Consider the following 19771-nt stretch of genomic DNA (forward strand, 5'->3'; position numbering starts at 1 on the left):
GCCCAGAAAGTTTCGGCTGCTATGAATTTTTTTTTTACTAATATTTTGCTCATGCATGACCGGGCAATTGTCATTATCCAGATCAAAGCTGTGTTAAAAATACCGCTCCCTAGCATGGAGAAAAAATAGAGCACCAACTGGTTGAACTGAAAAGAGAACTGGTAGTGTTCTAGTTCACAACTAGTATTTTTTCTCGGAGGATACTCGTATACACATACATACATAAGTAATGTGGCAGTTATACGAAGAGATGTCGTACATCTCATTGGCTACGTGCACTTCCGAAATGAAAGTTTAAAGTCCACTATGAAATCAATTGAGCTGAGCTCATCAATTTTCACACAATGGAAAATATTTGTATGCGCGCACATACATACATGTATACATACATACTTACAATGATTGCAAGCACTGATAGCGACAATGTAATTTGCATTCTCAGTACAGCTGCACTCAGTTGTGCACAGGAAAAGAAGATCGTAAGAGCAGAAATGTCTTCAATGTCCGCTAAAAAGACTGAGTGATGGTTTGATTATACTTTACACTGTGTTCAATAACTATGGCACCTGGATTTGTTGATAAGTTTTGACAATTTACGTATTTGTTTGGTATTTAATTTTATTGTTTTTACAAAGAATAAATCCAACGGATGGATGGATTTAAATCCAACGATCAAACTTTGTGCAAATTAAACAAAAAAAAATTATTAAATTTTCATCAAAATTTACACACTTTTTAATCAGCATTTCCAGAAAAACCTCCAGTATGCAGTTTTTTATTTTGTAAAAAATAAAATGAAAGTTTCAAGTGGCTGAAAATCGCTTTGATTTCCAAAAAAAAAATTTGTTTTTTTTGCGGCGCTCTAGTGCATTTTTTCCATATAACGAAAGTTTGATATTTTTTTTATGAAATAAAACAACGCGAGGACTGTTGAAGATTTAGGTGGCATCTTTCTCATTTCGAGGGAAATGAGATCCAATTGTACCGCCATTCCAAAACCAGTCAATCTTTAAGGATGCATTCATGCTTGGTGGAACACTTGTCGGTTGTGATCGGAACAGAATTGCAGCGAGACGGCAGAACAGCGGGAGAGCAGGTAATGGGTTAACGGCTAGTGATAAGCTGATGCAATTCGGCTGGTAAGTCGGAAACTTGGGTTTGTTTAATACAATTGCGACGGGGATGAAAAACGCCATGCGAAGGAACGATTTTCAGCCGACACTTTTTGGTTACAATAAAATTAATTTTGTAGTGAAATCTTTTCGCTTGCTAAATTTGGAAAGCAACTCGTTGAAGCTCATTGTTACAAAAAAAAACAACTTCTTACTAAATTATTGAATTTAATTAATTTCTTTATTGATTACTCGAATAATATTTGCTTGTTATTTGCCTGCTGTTGCTTGTAAACTAACAAATTGTGACCAAGTAAACAGAAATGCAGCCTTGAGTCTTGAACTCGTTGGAGAAAATAGAAATGAATCTAATTATTTTGCCGCCATAAAAATAACCCACGGCAAGAAATCCGTCTCCATCACAGCAAGCACCCGCTACCCGCTGCAATTCTGTTCAAGGGGTAACATAGCCACTGATCAAAAATAGGAAAATAAAATGTTTCAAGGCCATTTTCATAAAGTACGTATTTTGCACCATCTAAAAGGTGAAGTCCAATAAACAAGTTGGCGTCATAAAAATGTTTTTTATGGCTCCATATTTTGAATGAGTTAGTGCGTTGGAAGTTACATCCCCAGGTGATTTCCAGTGAAAGCTTGGGGGCATTCGGTTCTGTGGAAGCGAAGTAATTGCGTCTAAAGTGTCAGTATGTTTGTGTCATCGGTACAAAAATGAGTTTCGAACGAAGAGCTAATATCAAATTTTGTTAAAAAATCGGTAAAACGGTTACCAAAACATTTGAATTGATGAAAAAAGTTCATGGCGATGATTGTCTATTTCAAGCCAGAGTTCATGAGTGGTTTACGAGTCAGTAATCACCGAAAACTCCATCGAAATTGTTCGTAAATTTATCAAAAATCATCGTTGAAATTCATGGAATCGGAGTTAAATATCTCCAAAACATCGACTTATTGCATTTGAACTGATCATTTGGGCTTACGAAAGGTTTGTTGCCTTAATTTAACTGAGGACCCAAAATTGCTTAGAATCCAACATTCGAAAAACCTCAGTAAAGAGGCGAGAAAAGACGATAACTTCCTTTACAACTTTGTAACTGGTGATGAAACGAGATGTTTCCAACACGAATCTGAAACTAAGCGTCAAAGTGCCGAATGGAAGGCCCCAGACGAGCCACCACCCAAAAAATCGCGTTTGAAGAAGTCAAAAATCAAGTCGATGCTCATTTGTTTTTGCGATTCCAAGGGAATAATCCACAAGTAGTTCGTGCCAATGGGCCAAACCGTCAATGCAATTTTCTATCTTGGCTTTTTGAAGCGTTTGTTGCATCGCATTCGTCGAATTCGCTCTGAATAACGCGATGGAGGAAGCTGACGCTTATTGCATGATGATGCACCATCTCATCGATCCACTTTTGTGACTGATTGTTTGACTAGAAATCGCATTTTAACCATCAATCACTCACCGTATTCGCGTGATATGGCTCCCTGTGACCTCTACCTATTGGCCGATCACTATTAAACAAACTTTTTCTATCACTTTGCTTTATTTCATTTTTCATCACTTACTTACTTGAAATATATTATACTTATAAATTAGCATACAACAAAGTCAAGGCGACTAGCAGCAGAGGCAATCAGGCTGCCATTCATTTTATTTATTTTCTCTTACTTACTTGCATTAAAGTAGATGTTTCTAGAAAAACCGCATTTAGCAATTTTTTTCACTCTAGCCTAGCGATATTCTTATTTGCAACTGAGTAGGAGTTTCGATAACATTTTTTTATAGTTTACACGCGTTCAGAAAGCGTAAAACGACACACGATGAAATGGCAAACCTTACTGAATATTTTGATTGCCGATTAGCATTGGTTACTTCGGCGGTTGCTGAAAAATAAGAATTGCAAGAATTATCATTGCACTCTGGTCATCTTTTAGTAGAAATTTAGCTGCTTGTGTAATGGTTGATATGAGTTTTAAATAACTATACAAAAAATATGGAATTTACTGACTCTTTACTTAACAAATTTTATTTTGTTTTTATCCATATTGGAGGTACATACAGAATTGACCTTCAAATTAATTCGAAAATTAAGAATTCCTCTTTATATTGTGAAAACTGTAATCCTCAAACCAGTCTCAAATCATTTTCAAACGCTTGACGTTTGAGAAAAGGCTGTGATGTCAATTCAGTCGCTTACGTACATACAAATATTACGAGACCAATATAAAAAAAGTAAATTGTGAAAATAAATAATCGCTAATGAGTAGTTACTTACACTTAAAAATGCATAAAGTTACGCAATGCATGAGGAAAAGCTCAGCATTTATTCAAGTATTACATACGAAGGTTGCCTCTTATATTTTGTGCCTTTGCAACACTAAGTGTGATGAGCGCTAATTCGATATTTTCATCAGAAAGTTTGGTATTTTTTAGCATAAACTTTGCATATGACATTTTCACGCACGAGCTTTATTTATGCTTTTTTCAGTGAGCCGAAAAATTAATTTCGATGGAATTAACTGGTGAAAATTTTCGTGCGATGATTTATTACGATTTTCGACGTGGAGTATCGAGGCAGGAGTGCATTGATCAATTTACTTCGACTTTTAGTATTGAAGTATCACACTTAGCCCCTGTGAAACGCAGGTACAACCAGTTCTAAGGTGGCTGTCGATCCTTGCCCGCCATGTCTGTCGTTCTGAGCGATAAGATACGCATGGGTAAAGGAGTCACATTTTCATTCAAAAACATTAGGGGCCATTAGCGATGAAGGCTTATCGTCCTTATAATGTAAAGTTACGATGTGAGACAACGGTAGAGTCAGAACGAATTTCAGTTCTTCGATTCAGTCTCTCAGTTTCACTATTAGAGGAACCAGCAGACTTTTTATATATTTTATCCTACGCACGATGACTAAGCGATCTAGAGATGATACGTCAGATAGTGACAGTTCTGACGAATATTACTTTGAATCGGATAAGACGGAAGGTGATGGCATTACTTGGGAAGTGAAATCCGTGCAATAAGGAATCCACTCAGGCATTTCAACATTAACAGTGATAGCAGTTTGATTAAAATTATTTTTTAATTTTATGAAAATTTTTTCTTGTGTTAAATAAAGCCTTATGTTTTTATAACGTTCAACGTATTTATTTTCTTTACTGCGCACTCCAATACCTCTCGTCTTCAGCAACTCTCGCCCGTCGAGCGGCTCCGTCTCCAAAGGGATAAACAGTTGCAAAAGTGGCAAAAGTGCTTTTAAAATTGGTTTAAGCGAATGCTGAATTGCATTCACTTTCAAGGAGAATATCTTAAAAAACAATAGAGCTTTTTTCATTACTATTTTACTGTGTTCTTGATATTGGGCACAAAATATAAAAGTCAACCCTTGTAAGAGAAAAATGCATGTATACGTATAAAAGTATGTATCTACGTATATTCACAAATACCCATGCACTTGGCCTATTAAATATTCTCCAACTATCAGCTTCTTAATTCAATAGAGGGAGTGTGTGTTTGGAATCGCTTAATAATATCTTATCTCGAGATACGAGTGCATTCATGTGCATACGCAGTCCTATGTATGTATGTTAAGTACTATGCAGTAAATACCGGGCAAGAGACGAAGAGACCCCTGCAGTAAATCGAACTAGCGCAGAACTAACTCATGCGGAGGTTATACTGGGTTTCACTCAAAAATTATAGTAAACAATATTACGCAGTCTGAAGTGGAAAAATAAGCGCAACTTCGTCCATCTTCATCGTGAGATATTGTAGATGCGAGCGGGTGAGTGAGCTAAGAAGAGCGTCAAAATATTCAGCTTTTGAAAAAACAAAAATAAAAGTTAGGTTAATAAACCAAAAAAAAAAAGAAATACAAAAGAGAATGGAAAGAATGGTTTGTACAAAAGAAACCTAAAGAAAACTCTACAATCCAGTCAACTCAACAGCTTTTTTGTTTCTTGATTGACGCGATAACCGCTTATGCGATTTTTACCGAGTTGATCAAAAAACGCGCCAGTCGTTTGCTTCTCGCGCCAGTTGAGCACACCAAGTGAAGCCAAATCCTTTTCCACCTGATCTTTCCAACGCACAGGAGGTGCTCCTCTTCCTCTGCTGCCAGCAGCTGGTACAGCATCGAATATTTTCAGTGCCGGAACGTTTGTATCCATTAAGACGACATGGCCCTTCCAACGAAGTGGCTGGATCTTTATTCGAGGTACTATTTCTATGTCGCCGCCAAGGTGCAAAGGTCCAAAAAACTTCCGCAGAATCTTTCTCTCAAACATTCCAAGGAACGCCTCATCGGATATTGTCATCGTCCAAGCTTCTGCGCCATTTGTTCGTCGAGAGAGGACTTTACCACTCAGTTGCCTACTTAGTCCAAAATAGCACTTGTGGGCAAGAGGGATTCTCCGTTGGATTTCAAGGCTGACGTTGTTATCGGCGTTAATGCTGGTTCCTAGGTAAACGAAGTCTCTGTGACATGTCAACAGTGACTTGGGTGCCGATACGTAAGTTTGTCGGTTGCCGGTGTGTTTGTTTGATGACAGGAGGTACTCCGTTTTGCCTTCGTTCACCACCGAACCCATTCGCTGCTTTTTTAACCCGTTTGGAAAATGCAGAACTATCAGCGCGGTTGTTAAGGTCTTATTAAAAAAAATGTGCCTGAACAATTAAGTTCTGCGGCTCGTACGATATTTTCCAGCATCACATTAAAGAAGGCACGCGACGGCGAGGAACCCTAGCTGATTTTATAAAATTCACTGAGAACCGAGTAGCGGTACCCGAATGCTCGGAATGGGCTAATTTAACACTATTTTGAGATATCTAACTTTTTCATATACTGTATGTACTCGTGTCTTTAAGTTCTTGATCCAATAATTATCTAAAATCCAAAGAAACGAAAAATATTAAGACTTAAAATGGACAATTCCTTCAGAGCATACATTGTCAACGGAGTACAAGAATATGTGGGTTAGATTTCGTTTTTTTTGGAATGTGACATAACAATCGGACTGCTCTTCTGGGCACAGGAAATTATGTGGACAATTGTCAGAGGGATATCCCTGGCTTCTAATCTCAAATGATGTACTTGTACCAGAAGTCTCCTTTTGGAGGTAAACAGCGCCAACCTGACTATAGCGCAACACAGAAATTCTTTTAGGAGATTTGGCAAAACATTTTTGCACGGATGGCTCCGAGACCGAAAAAGGAATTGGTATTGAATCCCATCTGCATGACAATTTCTCTTACTCACCGTCTCTCTACTAGGGTTTTCTGCAATACTTCGTACAGCGGAATGGACAATTGAGAGGAGATGGCGCGAATACCAAATCAAAGTTCTCAGCAATAGTTAGTATGCCCTGAAAGGAATAAAAAATTAAAATGCTAGCATCTTCTCAAAAACTATCCAGGAATGTAAATTGGTGCGAACTGTTGATCTGCAACTCTTCCATTGGAATCTGTGCCAGCTGTCGACTCAGGTTTTGCAGAAATCGATAAATGAATGCCTTACCTAGTGCACTAAGGGAGCATTGGGGCAGCCTCAACACCTGCGTAGCACAACAAAGCTGGACAGAATACAAGCGGAATTCCTTATCAAGCTGAGAAGAAATGAATTAAGTATGACTGCTAGTTGGGCTGACCACAGCACACAATTCGCTGGACCAACCTATAACTACCATAGGTATCGACTGTTGGATCACTGGGTCAGTTTCTTTGTTCCTGTTGGGCGTTTTCGGTTAGATATATTGAGAAAATTTATTGCATAAACAGTCAGGAAAGTTTGAAGTTGAACTTAACCTTGTGATGTGCACCACTCTAGCCGTCTTGCATCCATTCTTTCTGTTATCCCATTGTACTTTGGGTTTTCAATCATATTGGGAATTGGGAAGGAATTAGAACCATTCGATTTATCTAGTTTTAAGGGGTTCATATTTTAGGCATAGCTGAATGGGTTGGTGCGTAACTACCATTCGGAAATGTATGGCATGGCAAACAATGGTAAACCTTCGAGTGTATTTCTTTCCAGTTCATTTGTGAAAAACACACAGATGCACGCCACACATAGGAGGAGGAACTCGGTCATATATATTTCTTAAAAAAATTTTGCACACCACATTCAATTGGAATCACCCTAGTAATGTGCTAAATAAATATTAAATTTTATACTGCGAAACGAGTAGGGAATGGTCATAATTCACGTGCATTTATCTCAAACCAAAATATATTCTCACACAAATTTCAGTATCCCTTGATTGATTTATATATTCTGTCAAAAAAGTACCGGAAATTGTTCAATAAAACGCAAAATAATTGTTGAAGCATCGAAATTTATTTTGTCGCCTTCAACATAAGCTCCATTCGAAGCAATACACATATGCCTACGATTAGTCCAGTCATCAAAGCACCTTTTAAACGCGTTTCAAAAGATCTTCTTCAGCTCCTTCATCAAATTCTCCTTAGACCATTATCGTCTCAAAGAGGTGTGCGCGGCGTGGAAGTTTAAGTTTTGGGAAAAGGAAGAAGTCACAGGGGGGTAAATCCGGTGAATACGGTGGTTGTTCGATGATATCTGTCGAGTTTTTGCTCGAAAAAGTGTTATGAGCCTTGTGAGACGTTGTTGCGTTATCATGGTGCAAGATCCATGAGTTTTCTTTCTACAAATTGGGCCGTTTCCTACGCACATTCTCTATCAAACGTCGCATAACTTCCAAATAATATTCTTTATTTACCGTAGAATTATTTGGAACGAATTCCTAGTGCACAAAACCATGATAATCAAAGGAAACGAGTAGCATGACTTTCACTTTTGACCGACTCTGACGTGGTTCTTTGGGTTTGGGCTCATGTCGATAGCGCCATTTAGCCGCCTGTTGACTGGTTTGCATGTCAAACTCATACACCCACGTCTCATCACCTGTTATGATGTGCTGGATAAACGTTGGGTCCGAATTCACTTGCTCAAGCATGTCTTCAGCCACCTTCTTCCGATGATTTTTTTCAAAGAAATTCAACTCGCTTGGAACGAGTCGAGCAGCCACGCGTCTCATGCCCAATTGATGGTGTAAAATGTTACGAATCGATTTGAGGGACACGCTAAGGGCACGAGCTACCTCCCTCAGATTTAAATTATGGTTTTCCAGCACCATTTCCTTGACTTTGTCGACGTTTTCATCCGTTGAAAACGTTGATAAGCGACCAGATCGGAACAAATCTTCCACGACTTCTCGTCCCTCTGCAAAAGCCTCGTAGACCCGTGTTTTTGATAAAGCACACTCTCCATTTAGGTGAGCTGGACCGAGTTGTAAATAAATAAAATTACTTTAAAAAAAAAAGTAATTTTATTTAAAAAAAACCACCCCAGTTTATAAAAGTATTTTAGCTTATTTAAAAATTTGATCAACGGTAACAAATTAATGGCAAATTCGGAGGTACTTCCAAATCGGTCCAGTTCATATAAATCGTAATATTTTCACAAAATTTGTAAGTGGGAGTTTTAAAATTTAACCAATTTTGTAATTGCTTTGAAAAAAACAGTACCGATTTCTTTTTTATGGAGAATGAATCACCTTAATGTACATATATCTACATACATCTAAATCAATCAAGGGATACTGAAATTTGTTTGGGAATCTATTTTGTGTCCGAGACATCTTTGAAGAAAATTCTTTTGACATGCGAGAATTCGTATTTGGTTTCAATGGAATCGTATAAGTGTTAACATTTTGAACAACACTGAATTATTGTCAATCAAAACGCAGTTTATCTCAAAACGACATTCAAGGGCATCTATGAGTGACTTGTATGAAATAATGCATATAAAATTAGATTTTTCCCCGTAATTATTCATCATTAACCATATATTAAAAATGTTGTCATTGTAAGTGTTTTTAATTGTAACAATACAAATATTTGTAGTAATTATAGAATCAGACATGCGGATGTGTGTGTTTACATAGTTTAATGGGAATTTAATGAATGAGAATTGGTGTAGAGTTCATCAAATTGACTGTAAGATGACGGTGCATTTGTGTACAGGTTATGTAAAATTTGTTCATTGTATCCAGTTATGCTATCGACTATATAAAATTATTACGTTTAACTAAAATTTAAATACTGGCTCGGCCATCTGGCGTTTGGAATTTGAACTATCGATTTCTTCGCCTGTGATGAGCGAACTGAAAATTAGACAGAGTACTCGGCTGAGCGATTCCACGTCAAGTGATCCAAGTAATTTGGACAATGCCGCAGATTTTTCTGAAAATATCGTCTATCTGCTTACTAATGCACGTAGCGACGCTGCGATTGATATGCAAAGGGGCGTAATATACAATATGTTGCGTACGAGCACGTAAGCTAGCGCTTCGCTAGATCAGTATTTTGCAAGGATTTTTCGCTGTTGGCTGTACGTAGTTGAATATGACTCGAATAGATATGAGAATCCCATTATGAAGCTTTCAAGAATTGCTTTGCTTAGTCACAGTTATTAACGACAGAAATAAAAAAAACATCTGAAGGGCCCTTTTTCACAAATGACAAGAGAAAAGCAGAAATTTGCTTCCCAAAAATGTTAAAGAAGTAAAACTTTTTCCAAACCAAATATTAAAAAAAATATATTTTATCGTTAAAAAAAATTAAACAAAAATTTATAAAAATATCCGAAGATATTTCACTTTAAAAAATCTATACTAAAACGTTCCACATTGAACAAATTTCAATGTTACGAATTTATTTTTTAATTTTTTCAGTTTACTTTTGGTTATACTCAAGCCTACAAATAAACCAATTTTCAGAAAAATCGATAACAGCGTCTAAAATATTTGGACCACTTCAGATGAATTCGCTTTACCGTAAAGTCAGCCATGGAAGTTATTTGAATAGAATTGTATTCCATGCTTGAATGAATGAATAGAATTTGGGGCTTGCACTTCGACCGCAGTGTCTTTTGTAGCCTCTACTCATCACAGTACCTGATACAAACCCAGATCCCTCCTCAAACTTAAGACAGAGCTGGTTTGAGCTGAACGAATATGCCTGTACCCTGGCTGCATCTGGCCGAGATGTCTCAATCTTCTCCACGCTATAGCGTCACATTCAAAAGAAGGTTTGTCAGAGTCTACGGGGATTAGTTGCAGAAATGGCAGGAATCAGTGGATCATATCCCGATCCTGTGACTACGCAATCTGCAATAGCCTGTGAGAATGACCGTGAGCTTTCCCAGTTTAACTTTAGGGAGGGTTATGCGTTGTCCAATCCTCATTGGGGCCATTTATTCCAGCGTCTTTGCCTTTTGGTCAAGCGCTTTGCATTATGCCACCAAGAAAGTTCTCGAACTTTCCTCTTCTTATAATTACAACGTCATTCGCGTATCCTTAACAGGCGATGCCGCAGTTTATCATCAAGTGAAGAAAGTCTTGAATTACGAGGTGGTAATATCCTCCTTCCCCCTGCGGGTACCCTTTACTTATTTCTAGTTGGTTAGTACTGTCTGCCATTACGGTTTCAGCTGCCCCTGTATGTAGCAGGAAAACCATTTGCATATAAATCTCTGCAAGTTCCTTTTCCTGTCAGAGAGAAGCGTTGCCGAAAACTCCCTAAATATCAAAGAACTGACTCCTCACAGTCCGAAGCCCCCTGGATCTTCGTAGATACCCGTTACAGCGTAGTGTCCGTAGACCTTTCTGCCCTGTACGTATACTGATTCGAATGGAGAGTGTTTGTTCGCAGAGTGCTTAGGTTTGGTTAGGTTGAAGCGGTTGTCCACTGTGGATCTACCCCTTATGCCTCCTAAAACCAATGTGTACTTTTCAAAAATTTTGTAAGGTCCTTATTTTGGCAGAGCCGAGAGCTTCCAATTCATTAAAGGATTGTCTACCCAAAATAGCGAGACAGTAACACAAAAGGTGCGAGATCGTCTCTTCCTCGTTGCACACCAGAGTGCAGAGGGCTTGATCTGATTTTATTATCAATAGTCTTCTGCATTGATTTCACTATAAAAGAGGTAAGACTAATCGGTCTGAAGGACTTGGCCACTGAGTAGTCTTTTTCCCCATTTTTGACATGAAAGCCACTTGAGCTTTTCTTCACATTTTTGATATGTACTATATGTATGTGTTTTCACGTGGTTCCTAGATGGAGGAAAGGGTCTCAATAAACAAGTTAAAATTATATTTATTTCATGCTAAGAATTTTATTTGTCACCAAGTGCTTCTGCTTCCACTAGTCGTCGTCTCCACGTGTTAAAACTTGAAAACTGATAAAGTTATCTTCGCACTCACATCAGCTAATCCCGTTTTTTCGATACTCAAAAGACACCCAAATCCCGTAACTACAGAATTTCGGGATTGCCAGCCCTAAAAAAATATGATTTTAAACTCTGAGTTGAATCATTCAAAACCCTGCTGGCATATGAAGTTTATCGAATATTTGCCGCGACAGTTGATTTCTTTGCCTTAATTTTTATAAAAAATTGTACTTTTAAATACCTACGCTGGTACCGACGATGTTAAAAAACAAAAGTTGCGATAGTGCGCCAATGGTTTTTATATTTGCTTAAATAAAAATATAAGCACACTGTATATTTCCCCACATACAAATGTACATATGCACATACATAGCAGTGTAGCTTTCGTTCAGTGCGGGCGTGCGAGAAAGTTGAATGTTTGAGGAGGCCGAAATGCAACAAAAAATAATATAATACGAAAATGAGAAACACCAAAAAGCAGTTGTGTGAGCGCACGCTTTGCAAACTTTTATGGGAGCTTTTAGTTACCATAAGAACGTATGACTGTTACTCGTTGCGACATACCTCGATAAGTTGTCGACATTTGGCACTATGCTGGTCGAGAGCACAGCTGTTTTCTTAGAGGAACGTCAATGTTTACTTGCATGCAGACATATTTTGAATTGTGATATATGATTTTTCGTAGTTTTCGAGTAATAAAGTGCAAAGTTTTAGTGAAAAAATATCATAAAGAAATATTAAATATTATAAAAAAAAACCCTAAGCGCATAATTTTGTGAAATCCTGCGTAACCGTATTAGTTTTTTGTGTGTGTGCGGTTGTGGCGAAAGTCTACCACAAGTTGCTTATCAGTGAGTGAATCAATTGGTATGGAAAAGAGGCAGCCATATGTTCCTACAATAAATATATAAATATTTAAATACATAATACGTAATTCATTGAATTTCTCCGACTATTGGAATGCAATTAAAAATATCTCCTAATCATCAATAAACAATTAGTACAAATTGAAAACAAAAACAAAAACCCGCCACGCGTAGGTAAAAACTTGATGTATTAACATATTTATGAGTGTACATATGTATGTGCATATGTGTGATGTGTGTAAATACACCCAACTCTCTTTTTGCACGGTATTTTTTTACTCGATTTTGAAATAACCAATTTACTAATAAATTTTTTTACACGAAATTTTCGTTATTGCACAGGAATCTCAAAACAATAAATGTTTTGCTAAACAATTCGTAATTCCCTAAAGGATATTTTATTAACCCTTTACTGCATGAATTAATAAAACATTGAACAAAAAATTGTTCCACGGTGGAAATGACTTTACTTAATTATAAATAAGACATATTAAAGAAAAATAATGAAAAAGTTGTATATTTGGGATTTTTTTTCTTACGGAGCCATAAATAAAAACTAGTCGTAAGGTATAGAAAACAGTTTAAAAGCGGAAAAATTATTATCTGCCGATAAAGATGAATGTATCGACTCCATGAATTTTTTTTTTTTTTTTTTGTCAAAAAGTACTTACGTTTTACTCGGTTAACGTTTTTTGAAAATGAATCACTCGCACCTCAATTCTGCTTTTTCAACCACCCCACCAAATTCGTTTGCGTTTTATTGATAAATATATTTTTATTGAGGAATTAAAATATTTAGTTTGAACTAATTTGGAAATGAAATTGAATGAAAACTGAAATACCATATTAGGGCTCATATACAGGGGTTAAGGGTTAAGCAAAAAATGTTCGTGTAAGGGCAATAAGTAGATTTTTGAACTAACCAAGTCCAAAATTGCTATGTAATCTTTAAGGTGTTATATACAGTTAGAAGGCCGAAGGCCTCTGAAATTAAAAAACCGAAGAGATGTCGTTAAAGTAATGTTAAATCTAGTAACTAATCGAAGAAATAAACAAAATAAATTTGTTTGACAAAATGGCAGTTTTATCGACTTTTGACCAAAATTTTAGCCTTAAATTGCTTATAAAAAAATATTTATCGGTGAGAAAAAGCTTCAATAAATTACTAAAAGACATATTTAAGAAGCTCGTGTTAAAATTTGAGACTAATCGGTTTAGCCGTTTTCGAGTAATGTTGGTCACCAACTTTGAAAACCTCATTTTGAGAAAAACGCGTTTAAAGTTTACCTTGTACTTTCAAGCACTCTGAAACACTTTTTCAAATTTACGTGTAACTTCGAAAATATTCACCGGAATTTTCTGTGTATATTTCCAAATATATGTAAAAATAAAAAATAAAAAAAATCGATTTTTTGAAAATTCTAACTGTGTATAACTCCTTGAGTCGCATCCAACTAAATAACAAGTGGTGTACAAGGTGGCACAAATTTAATCATTCAGTTTTGTTTTTGATTAATTTTTTTGCTAAAAATTTAGAGTGATGGAATCTTCATTTGACCTTTACGCGCTCTATTGGTTGTCTGCTTGCATATTGCAGCTGTCACATTCACAAGTGCCTAATATGACCAGCAGACGACGTTATTTGCAAAAATTATAAACTTCCCCATTGCTTGATTAATTTTGCGCCACCTTATATAAGCAACACCATCAGCGGCCTGAAAAATGATGATTCTCAACCATTTTTTTTGCTAGTCAATTGCTTTATTTTACAAAAATAAAAACATAGCATTAATACATAATTTTTCTGCTTGTCCTAGTAAAATTAAAAAAAAATTAATAATTGCAAAAGTTATCGCTGTTTGTGTGGAGCCCGTTTCTCCAGAAGTCTCTTGCGGTGATCATCACAAATCCTTGGAGATTCATCTAAAACAATCGGACAACAGAAATTAGTTTTATTAATAGATAATCTTGTGCCTGATCGAAACTTTTATTTTTCAAAATGAACAATATGGCGGTCTCAGGAAATATTTTTCATATTTCCAGAAAAAAACCGACAATTAATTGTTAAAAAAATCGAAATTTTTCAAAAAACAAAAACCCCGCCACAAGTTTTTTAAGTTTTTCAAAAGCAGTATAAATTTTATTGAAATCTCCCAAGCGGTTACAAGTTACAGTGATCACCAGTTCAAAAAACATAGTTTTGAGAAAACCGCATTTAAAGTTTTGCGAACGCTCCGAGCGTATTTTTAAGATAGTTTTGTTTAAGAAAATGCAAAAAACAAAATCCAATTTTATGAAAATTCTGACTATCCCTAATCCCATAATAACTCGAGAAAGCAAAAAACAATGACTAGATGACAGATGGGCTGGACATATCTGACATATGGTATCTACTGACGATAGCATTTTTAGTCCAGTCCAAAAATAAATTTACCCGGTTGTTATCGAGTAGCGAAATTGATTTTTTCCTCGAAATTTGAATTTACTATAAATTCTTATACGTTTTGTACTAATGGATTGAATTTTCACTGTACATTAATTTCAATTTTTTTTAACAAAAATAATATATTTTTGTTTTATAACTACTTATGTAACATGGATTTCATTAATTCTTCTTTTGAACGGGTTTTTTCGCAAAATATTTAGAGTTTTTTTTTTCATCTTACACGATTTTTAAAGCTGTGGAACTTATTCCTAAATTTACCATATGTCGCATGTATTTTTTTTATACAATTCATTTGTTGCACGCATTTCTAAGCAACGTATCTACCGTGTAAAATCAGTGTTGGGTGTATATACAAATTTAAAATTCACTCCACGAAGCGATAATAGTTGGTAGACGTGCATGAGAACATGTGCGCTCCATCTTGATGGCTCTCAAAAACTATTCGTATGTTATATATGTGTATGTACAGCGTTTCCGGAATGCACTAATTGTAATATTCAGTCGCCCTTCCACAGCAAAGTGGAATGAAATTAAAAAACAGCACTGATAAAGAGTAAACTATTCGACCGGCAGCACAAACAATTGGAGAAGAGTCAACTACTCGCACCTACTCATACAAATATAATCGTACATACATATACGAAAATAACAGAGAGCATATGAGTGAGCGTCTGCAACGAAACAAATATATTTGTATTTTTAATTTTAGTTATCATTGCCTACTACGTCGCCCACTTTGCTTATTTATTTACTCGTACGTCGATCATCTCTACACTAGCCGACGACAACTGTTGGCGCTCTGAGTGCACTCACTTATTTACTAACAAAAACAAAATCTTCCTCAACAAGTGTCGACTGGTTAAAAAATAAGCGCCTACGAGAGTAATTGTTTGCTCTCGAATAAAAACTCAACGTTATGCGGTTACCAACACTCAGTACACTAGCGGCCGTCCGCCAAACACTATTACAACAAGTTGAAAAGAGTAAAGTCACACCTCTGCTGCTCCAAGCATATCGCCTAAAACATAGTAATACAAATAGTAAAATGGTTTCGCCGGCGCCCTTCACAAGCGATTTTTTCTTTCGTCAGGTGCGTCAAATAGTATAAGAAGAAAATTTAATAACTGATTAAGTTTTATTTGTTAAATTTGCAAACACCAGCTCTTCGATGAGTCCACCTGGACCTACACATACCTCTTGGCCGATTTGAATACGAAAGAGGCGGTAATTATCGATCCAGTGCTTGAAAAGGCCAAACGTGATGCGAATCTTGTTAAGGAACTGGGATTTACGCTTAAATATGCGAGTGAGTATTGAGTGATATTTGGACATACGAAAGAAAACTGTTTTGTTTTGGTGTGTTTTTGTTGCCATAAAAATGATGTGATAACGACGAAACTTCTAAGCAATGTGATGAAATCTAGCACGAATCGTGTGCTGATGTGTATGTATTAGTGAACTTCTGACAAAACAACTCATGTCGATTTGAAAATTTTTAAATGGCAAGCAATCCATTGCTGGATTTTTAGGCTATGGTTAAAATTTTATTATTCTCAGCCTTAACTTAAAAAAATCAGACTTATGACATCCTGAATAAAAATATAAAAATTTTCTGTGAAAGCTCAGATGTTTATTAATCTTAAAGTAAAATCTGCTCAAGTCTGCTATATTAATTTTCCTAGATATGTGCATAGGTATGTAAGTCTCATTGTTAATATATTTGAACAGTATTTGAGTGCAGGAAGTAGATATCACAAATTTAGCTGAAGAATATTTACATAAACTACGAGTATACTTACACAGTTTACGCAAGTTTACTTGAATTTAAGCTTTCAATAGCAAATAGAGACAAACAAGTCTTGCCATTCTGTTATCTGTAGAGGTGACTTTACATTCTTCTCGAAAAATATTTATTGGCTATGCAATAATATCTATTCTATACCCTTCAAAGCAATGTTCCATATCGTGCCTTTTAAGGCTTATCTATTCTGCAGATCAACAGGTGATTTGTCTTACATGCCTGAGCTAATAAATTTAGGCGCTTTAGGAAGATTATCGATTACCCTTGAATTTCTTCAGTGGCCTTTTTCCTGATATTACGCATTTCATTGCGCTTCCTTATTGAGATGCTGGCTCATATTACAATATTCATCATATGAATTTAATCGCGCTTCGCCACCTCTGAATGTCGTAATGGGGCTATCAATAATAATACAAAGCGTGAACACTAAATTCCTAAGACTGCGAACTTATTAGGCGCCCTTCGTATGCGGCGTAATTGTTATCATTCTACTATTGTTATTAATTGTAATGCAATCAGATACTTGCAGTACCTCGAATTCATGCATGCACGCATACATATCTTGTGAGGCCGATTACGTTTCAACCAGACAACACATTTCAACAAAGCCACGAATTCAATGAAGATTTTGGTTGATCTTTAATGCAGGCCAGGGAGACGCACAGATTTTTCACTTCCAAGTCTATGAGAATATGTATATACCAACTCCAACACCACAATGAAATTTTCTGCCATCTGTATAGACTGTAGTGCCGAAGTTGTTTAGAGAGAATCCCTTATTCCATTCTTCCTTAGATGAAAAAAAGAGAGTGGCAAAATTCCTATGTTACCGTCGGGACGATGTAGTCATAACTCACCGAGATTAACTGAGTTCGCCGCAATAATAGACTAGCATGACCATAAGTTTTTTCTCTCCAGCGACCCGCTTCATTTAACCTAAATCACTCAAGGTTGCCGTCTTCTTGGAATATTGGAATAACGTGTGTTAGTGCATTGAGAGCCTCTCTAGGACATGATCTGATTGCACCGATCGTTATTGCACAGGCTGATCTTTGTATTCTGCCGAGTAGTTTGGTATTATACTCTCTCCCTAGAGCCTTCCACCAAACTACCGAACCATACGATAAAATAGGTCGTATGATCGTCTTAAACAGCCATAATGTATGCTTAGGTTGAAGACCCCATCTTCTTCCAAGCATACGTTTACAGGCATATAAAGCAATTTCTACCTTCCCTACCCGGTCTTCAACATTTAATTTCCAGCTTAGTTTGGAGTCCAGAATTACTTCTAAGTACTTTGCGCTGGGTGATAGTGAGAGAGTTTGTCGGTTAATGTTTGGTAGGGTAAAAGTTGGTACCTTATATCTGGTGGCCTAAGAGTTAAGCTCGCCTAACGCGCTTTGGATGATCCCACTGATCACCTTCCCCTACTTTGCAAGTTTTTTGTATACTCGTATGTAAACAGTAAAACTTGATAATTTGTAAGAAATTATATGCTTCGTGGAGAGACCTATTGTCCGCTTGTAATTTGAAGTAAATTATTTTAATATTAAAAAAAATCATCCCTTGAATTTGATTGATTTTATTTGCGTGCATTTAAAAGTCGTATGAAATAATCAATAGTCAATTACGTGCCATTCAATTAACAAATCATGCAGGTAATAAGAGGTTATTAATAATTTATTATACACAGCTCTTAGAAGGTATTCGATTGAAATGAATAAATAAAGAGTTTGATATTAAATATCCCATGCGCGCTTATAACTCAAGGGAAATAAGAAAAAATCAACTACTCCTGCAATAAAGGCTTTAAAAAGCCTTCTACCACTCTTGATATGATCAAATCATAAATACTCTATCTAATTGAAAAACATTAACAAATTACTAACCGCAATGCAGCTTATGTGGCTAACAATAGTTTGAGAAACCCTACCAATCACCTATCACCTATTCGACCAACATCACCAACGGCAACAAACTCTCCAAAACAAAACAGTTAACAATCGCGAAGAATACAAAATAATAAACACTCACTCACAAATCTACTACACATTTATTATCTCCCAACTGTAAAAACATAGTGAACACCCACATGCACGCAGATCATATCACCGGCAGTGGCTGGCTCAAGCAATTGCTGCCCGGCAGCAAATCGGTAATTGCCAAGGCGAGCGGTGCCAAAGCAGACATCCACCTGACCGAAGGCGATCCGGTTATCTTCGGACGTCATCGTATCGATTCTCTGGCCACACCGGGTCACACCAATGGCTGTATGTCGTATGTGATACATGAGCAGGGCTGCATTTTCACCGGCGATACGGTGTTGATACGCGGGTGTGGACGCACCGATTTCCAAGAAGGTGATGCTGGTCATCTCTACGATAATGTGCATACTAAAATATTTACATTGCCTGAGAGTTTTCGCATTTATCCAGCGCATGATTACAAGTGAGTAAAGGCACACAAAAAAAAAACAAAAAAATGAGAGAGTATAAATCAAAATTTTACGCAATTCAATGCGAAATGTTTTTCAGAGGTACTATGGAGAGCAGCGTTTGGGAAGAGAAAACCTACAATCCACGCTTGACCAAAACGAGGGCGCAATTCGTTGAAATCATGAACAACCTCAATTTGCCTTATCCCAAGAAGATCGGTAATTTTTGTGTTTATTATTATTTGTTTTTTAATTTTATTGTATTTTTGCAGATGTTTCTCTTCCCGCTAATCGCGAATGCGGCGTCTATGATATCCCAAAGGAATAAATATTTGTTGTTTTACGAGAAATTGTGTATGAAAATGTCGCTCAAATGTGGTTCAACTCTTGCTGAAAGCACCAAACCACCGAGTCATGGCGGGCTCAAGTATTCTGAAGGGTACTGCTGTTAGCTGTACAGCAAGCTTTATAAAGATTTCTTCAAAAAATAAATAAAAACTACATTTCAAGACTTACTTTTTTTAATAAAATTGGAAAAATTAAATTGGATTTATGTGATTTTTATAAACTGCGGTGCATACCTGGAGCTATGGACAGAGAAATAGCGCACTTACACTGCCCAATATACGAATTGTTATTTCTTAGAAGTCTAACTGATATTCGCCCATATTTTTATGCTAGTGTTAAGCTGTGTTCCAAGGAAAGGGTGTAGGATCTTTAATAGCAGTTACTGCTTCTGGCTAGAGCCGAGCATGTGCAAAAAAGGTGTTATATTGTTTCCAACTCCTCCTCATTTCTGCAGCTACAACAGGAATTATGCATGTAAACGCCTAATCTCCTTGCG

At 36.5% G+C, this 19771-nt stretch overlaps 2 protein-coding genes across 5 annotated transcripts in view; both read left to right on the forward strand.

Moving 5' to 3' along the window:
• The window catches only part of LOC129243428 (uncharacterized), a 132512-nt gene that overhangs the window by 107766 nt on the left and 4975 nt on the right, over window positions 1-19771 (forward strand). Inside the window, exon 1 of one of the 4 annotated variants that reach the window (XM_054880431.1) lies at window positions 11941-12247. The exons of 2 other annotated variants lie outside the window; for them this stretch is intronic. The gene's annotated coding sequence lies outside the window, so the exon portion shown is untranslated. Of the gene's footprint in view, window positions 1-11940; window positions 12248-12313; window positions 12421-19771 lie in introns of those variants that run through there. One more of the 4 variants, XM_054880430.1, reaches the window with a different exon arrangement.
• Window positions 12328-19476, forward strand: LOC129243431 (persulfide dioxygenase ETHE1, mitochondrial). The gene is made up of 6 exons (XM_054880434.1): window positions 12328-12420; window positions 15402-15782; window positions 15854-15998; window positions 18575-18941; window positions 19028-19146; window positions 19200-19476. Exons 2-6 carry the CDS (start codon window positions 15609-15611, stop codon window positions 19253-19255), a joined length of 861 nt encoding a protein of 286 aa, XP_054736409.1. The 5' UTR covers window positions 12328-12420; window positions 15402-15608; the 3' UTR covers window positions 19256-19476.

The sequence above is a fragment of the Anastrepha obliqua genome, chromosome 4 (genome assembly GCF_027943255.1).
Source record: "Anastrepha obliqua isolate idAnaObli1 chromosome 4, idAnaObli1_1.0, whole genome shotgun sequence".
NCBI classification, from domain to species: Eukaryota; Metazoa; Arthropoda; class Insecta; order Diptera; family Tephritidae; genus Anastrepha; species Anastrepha obliqua.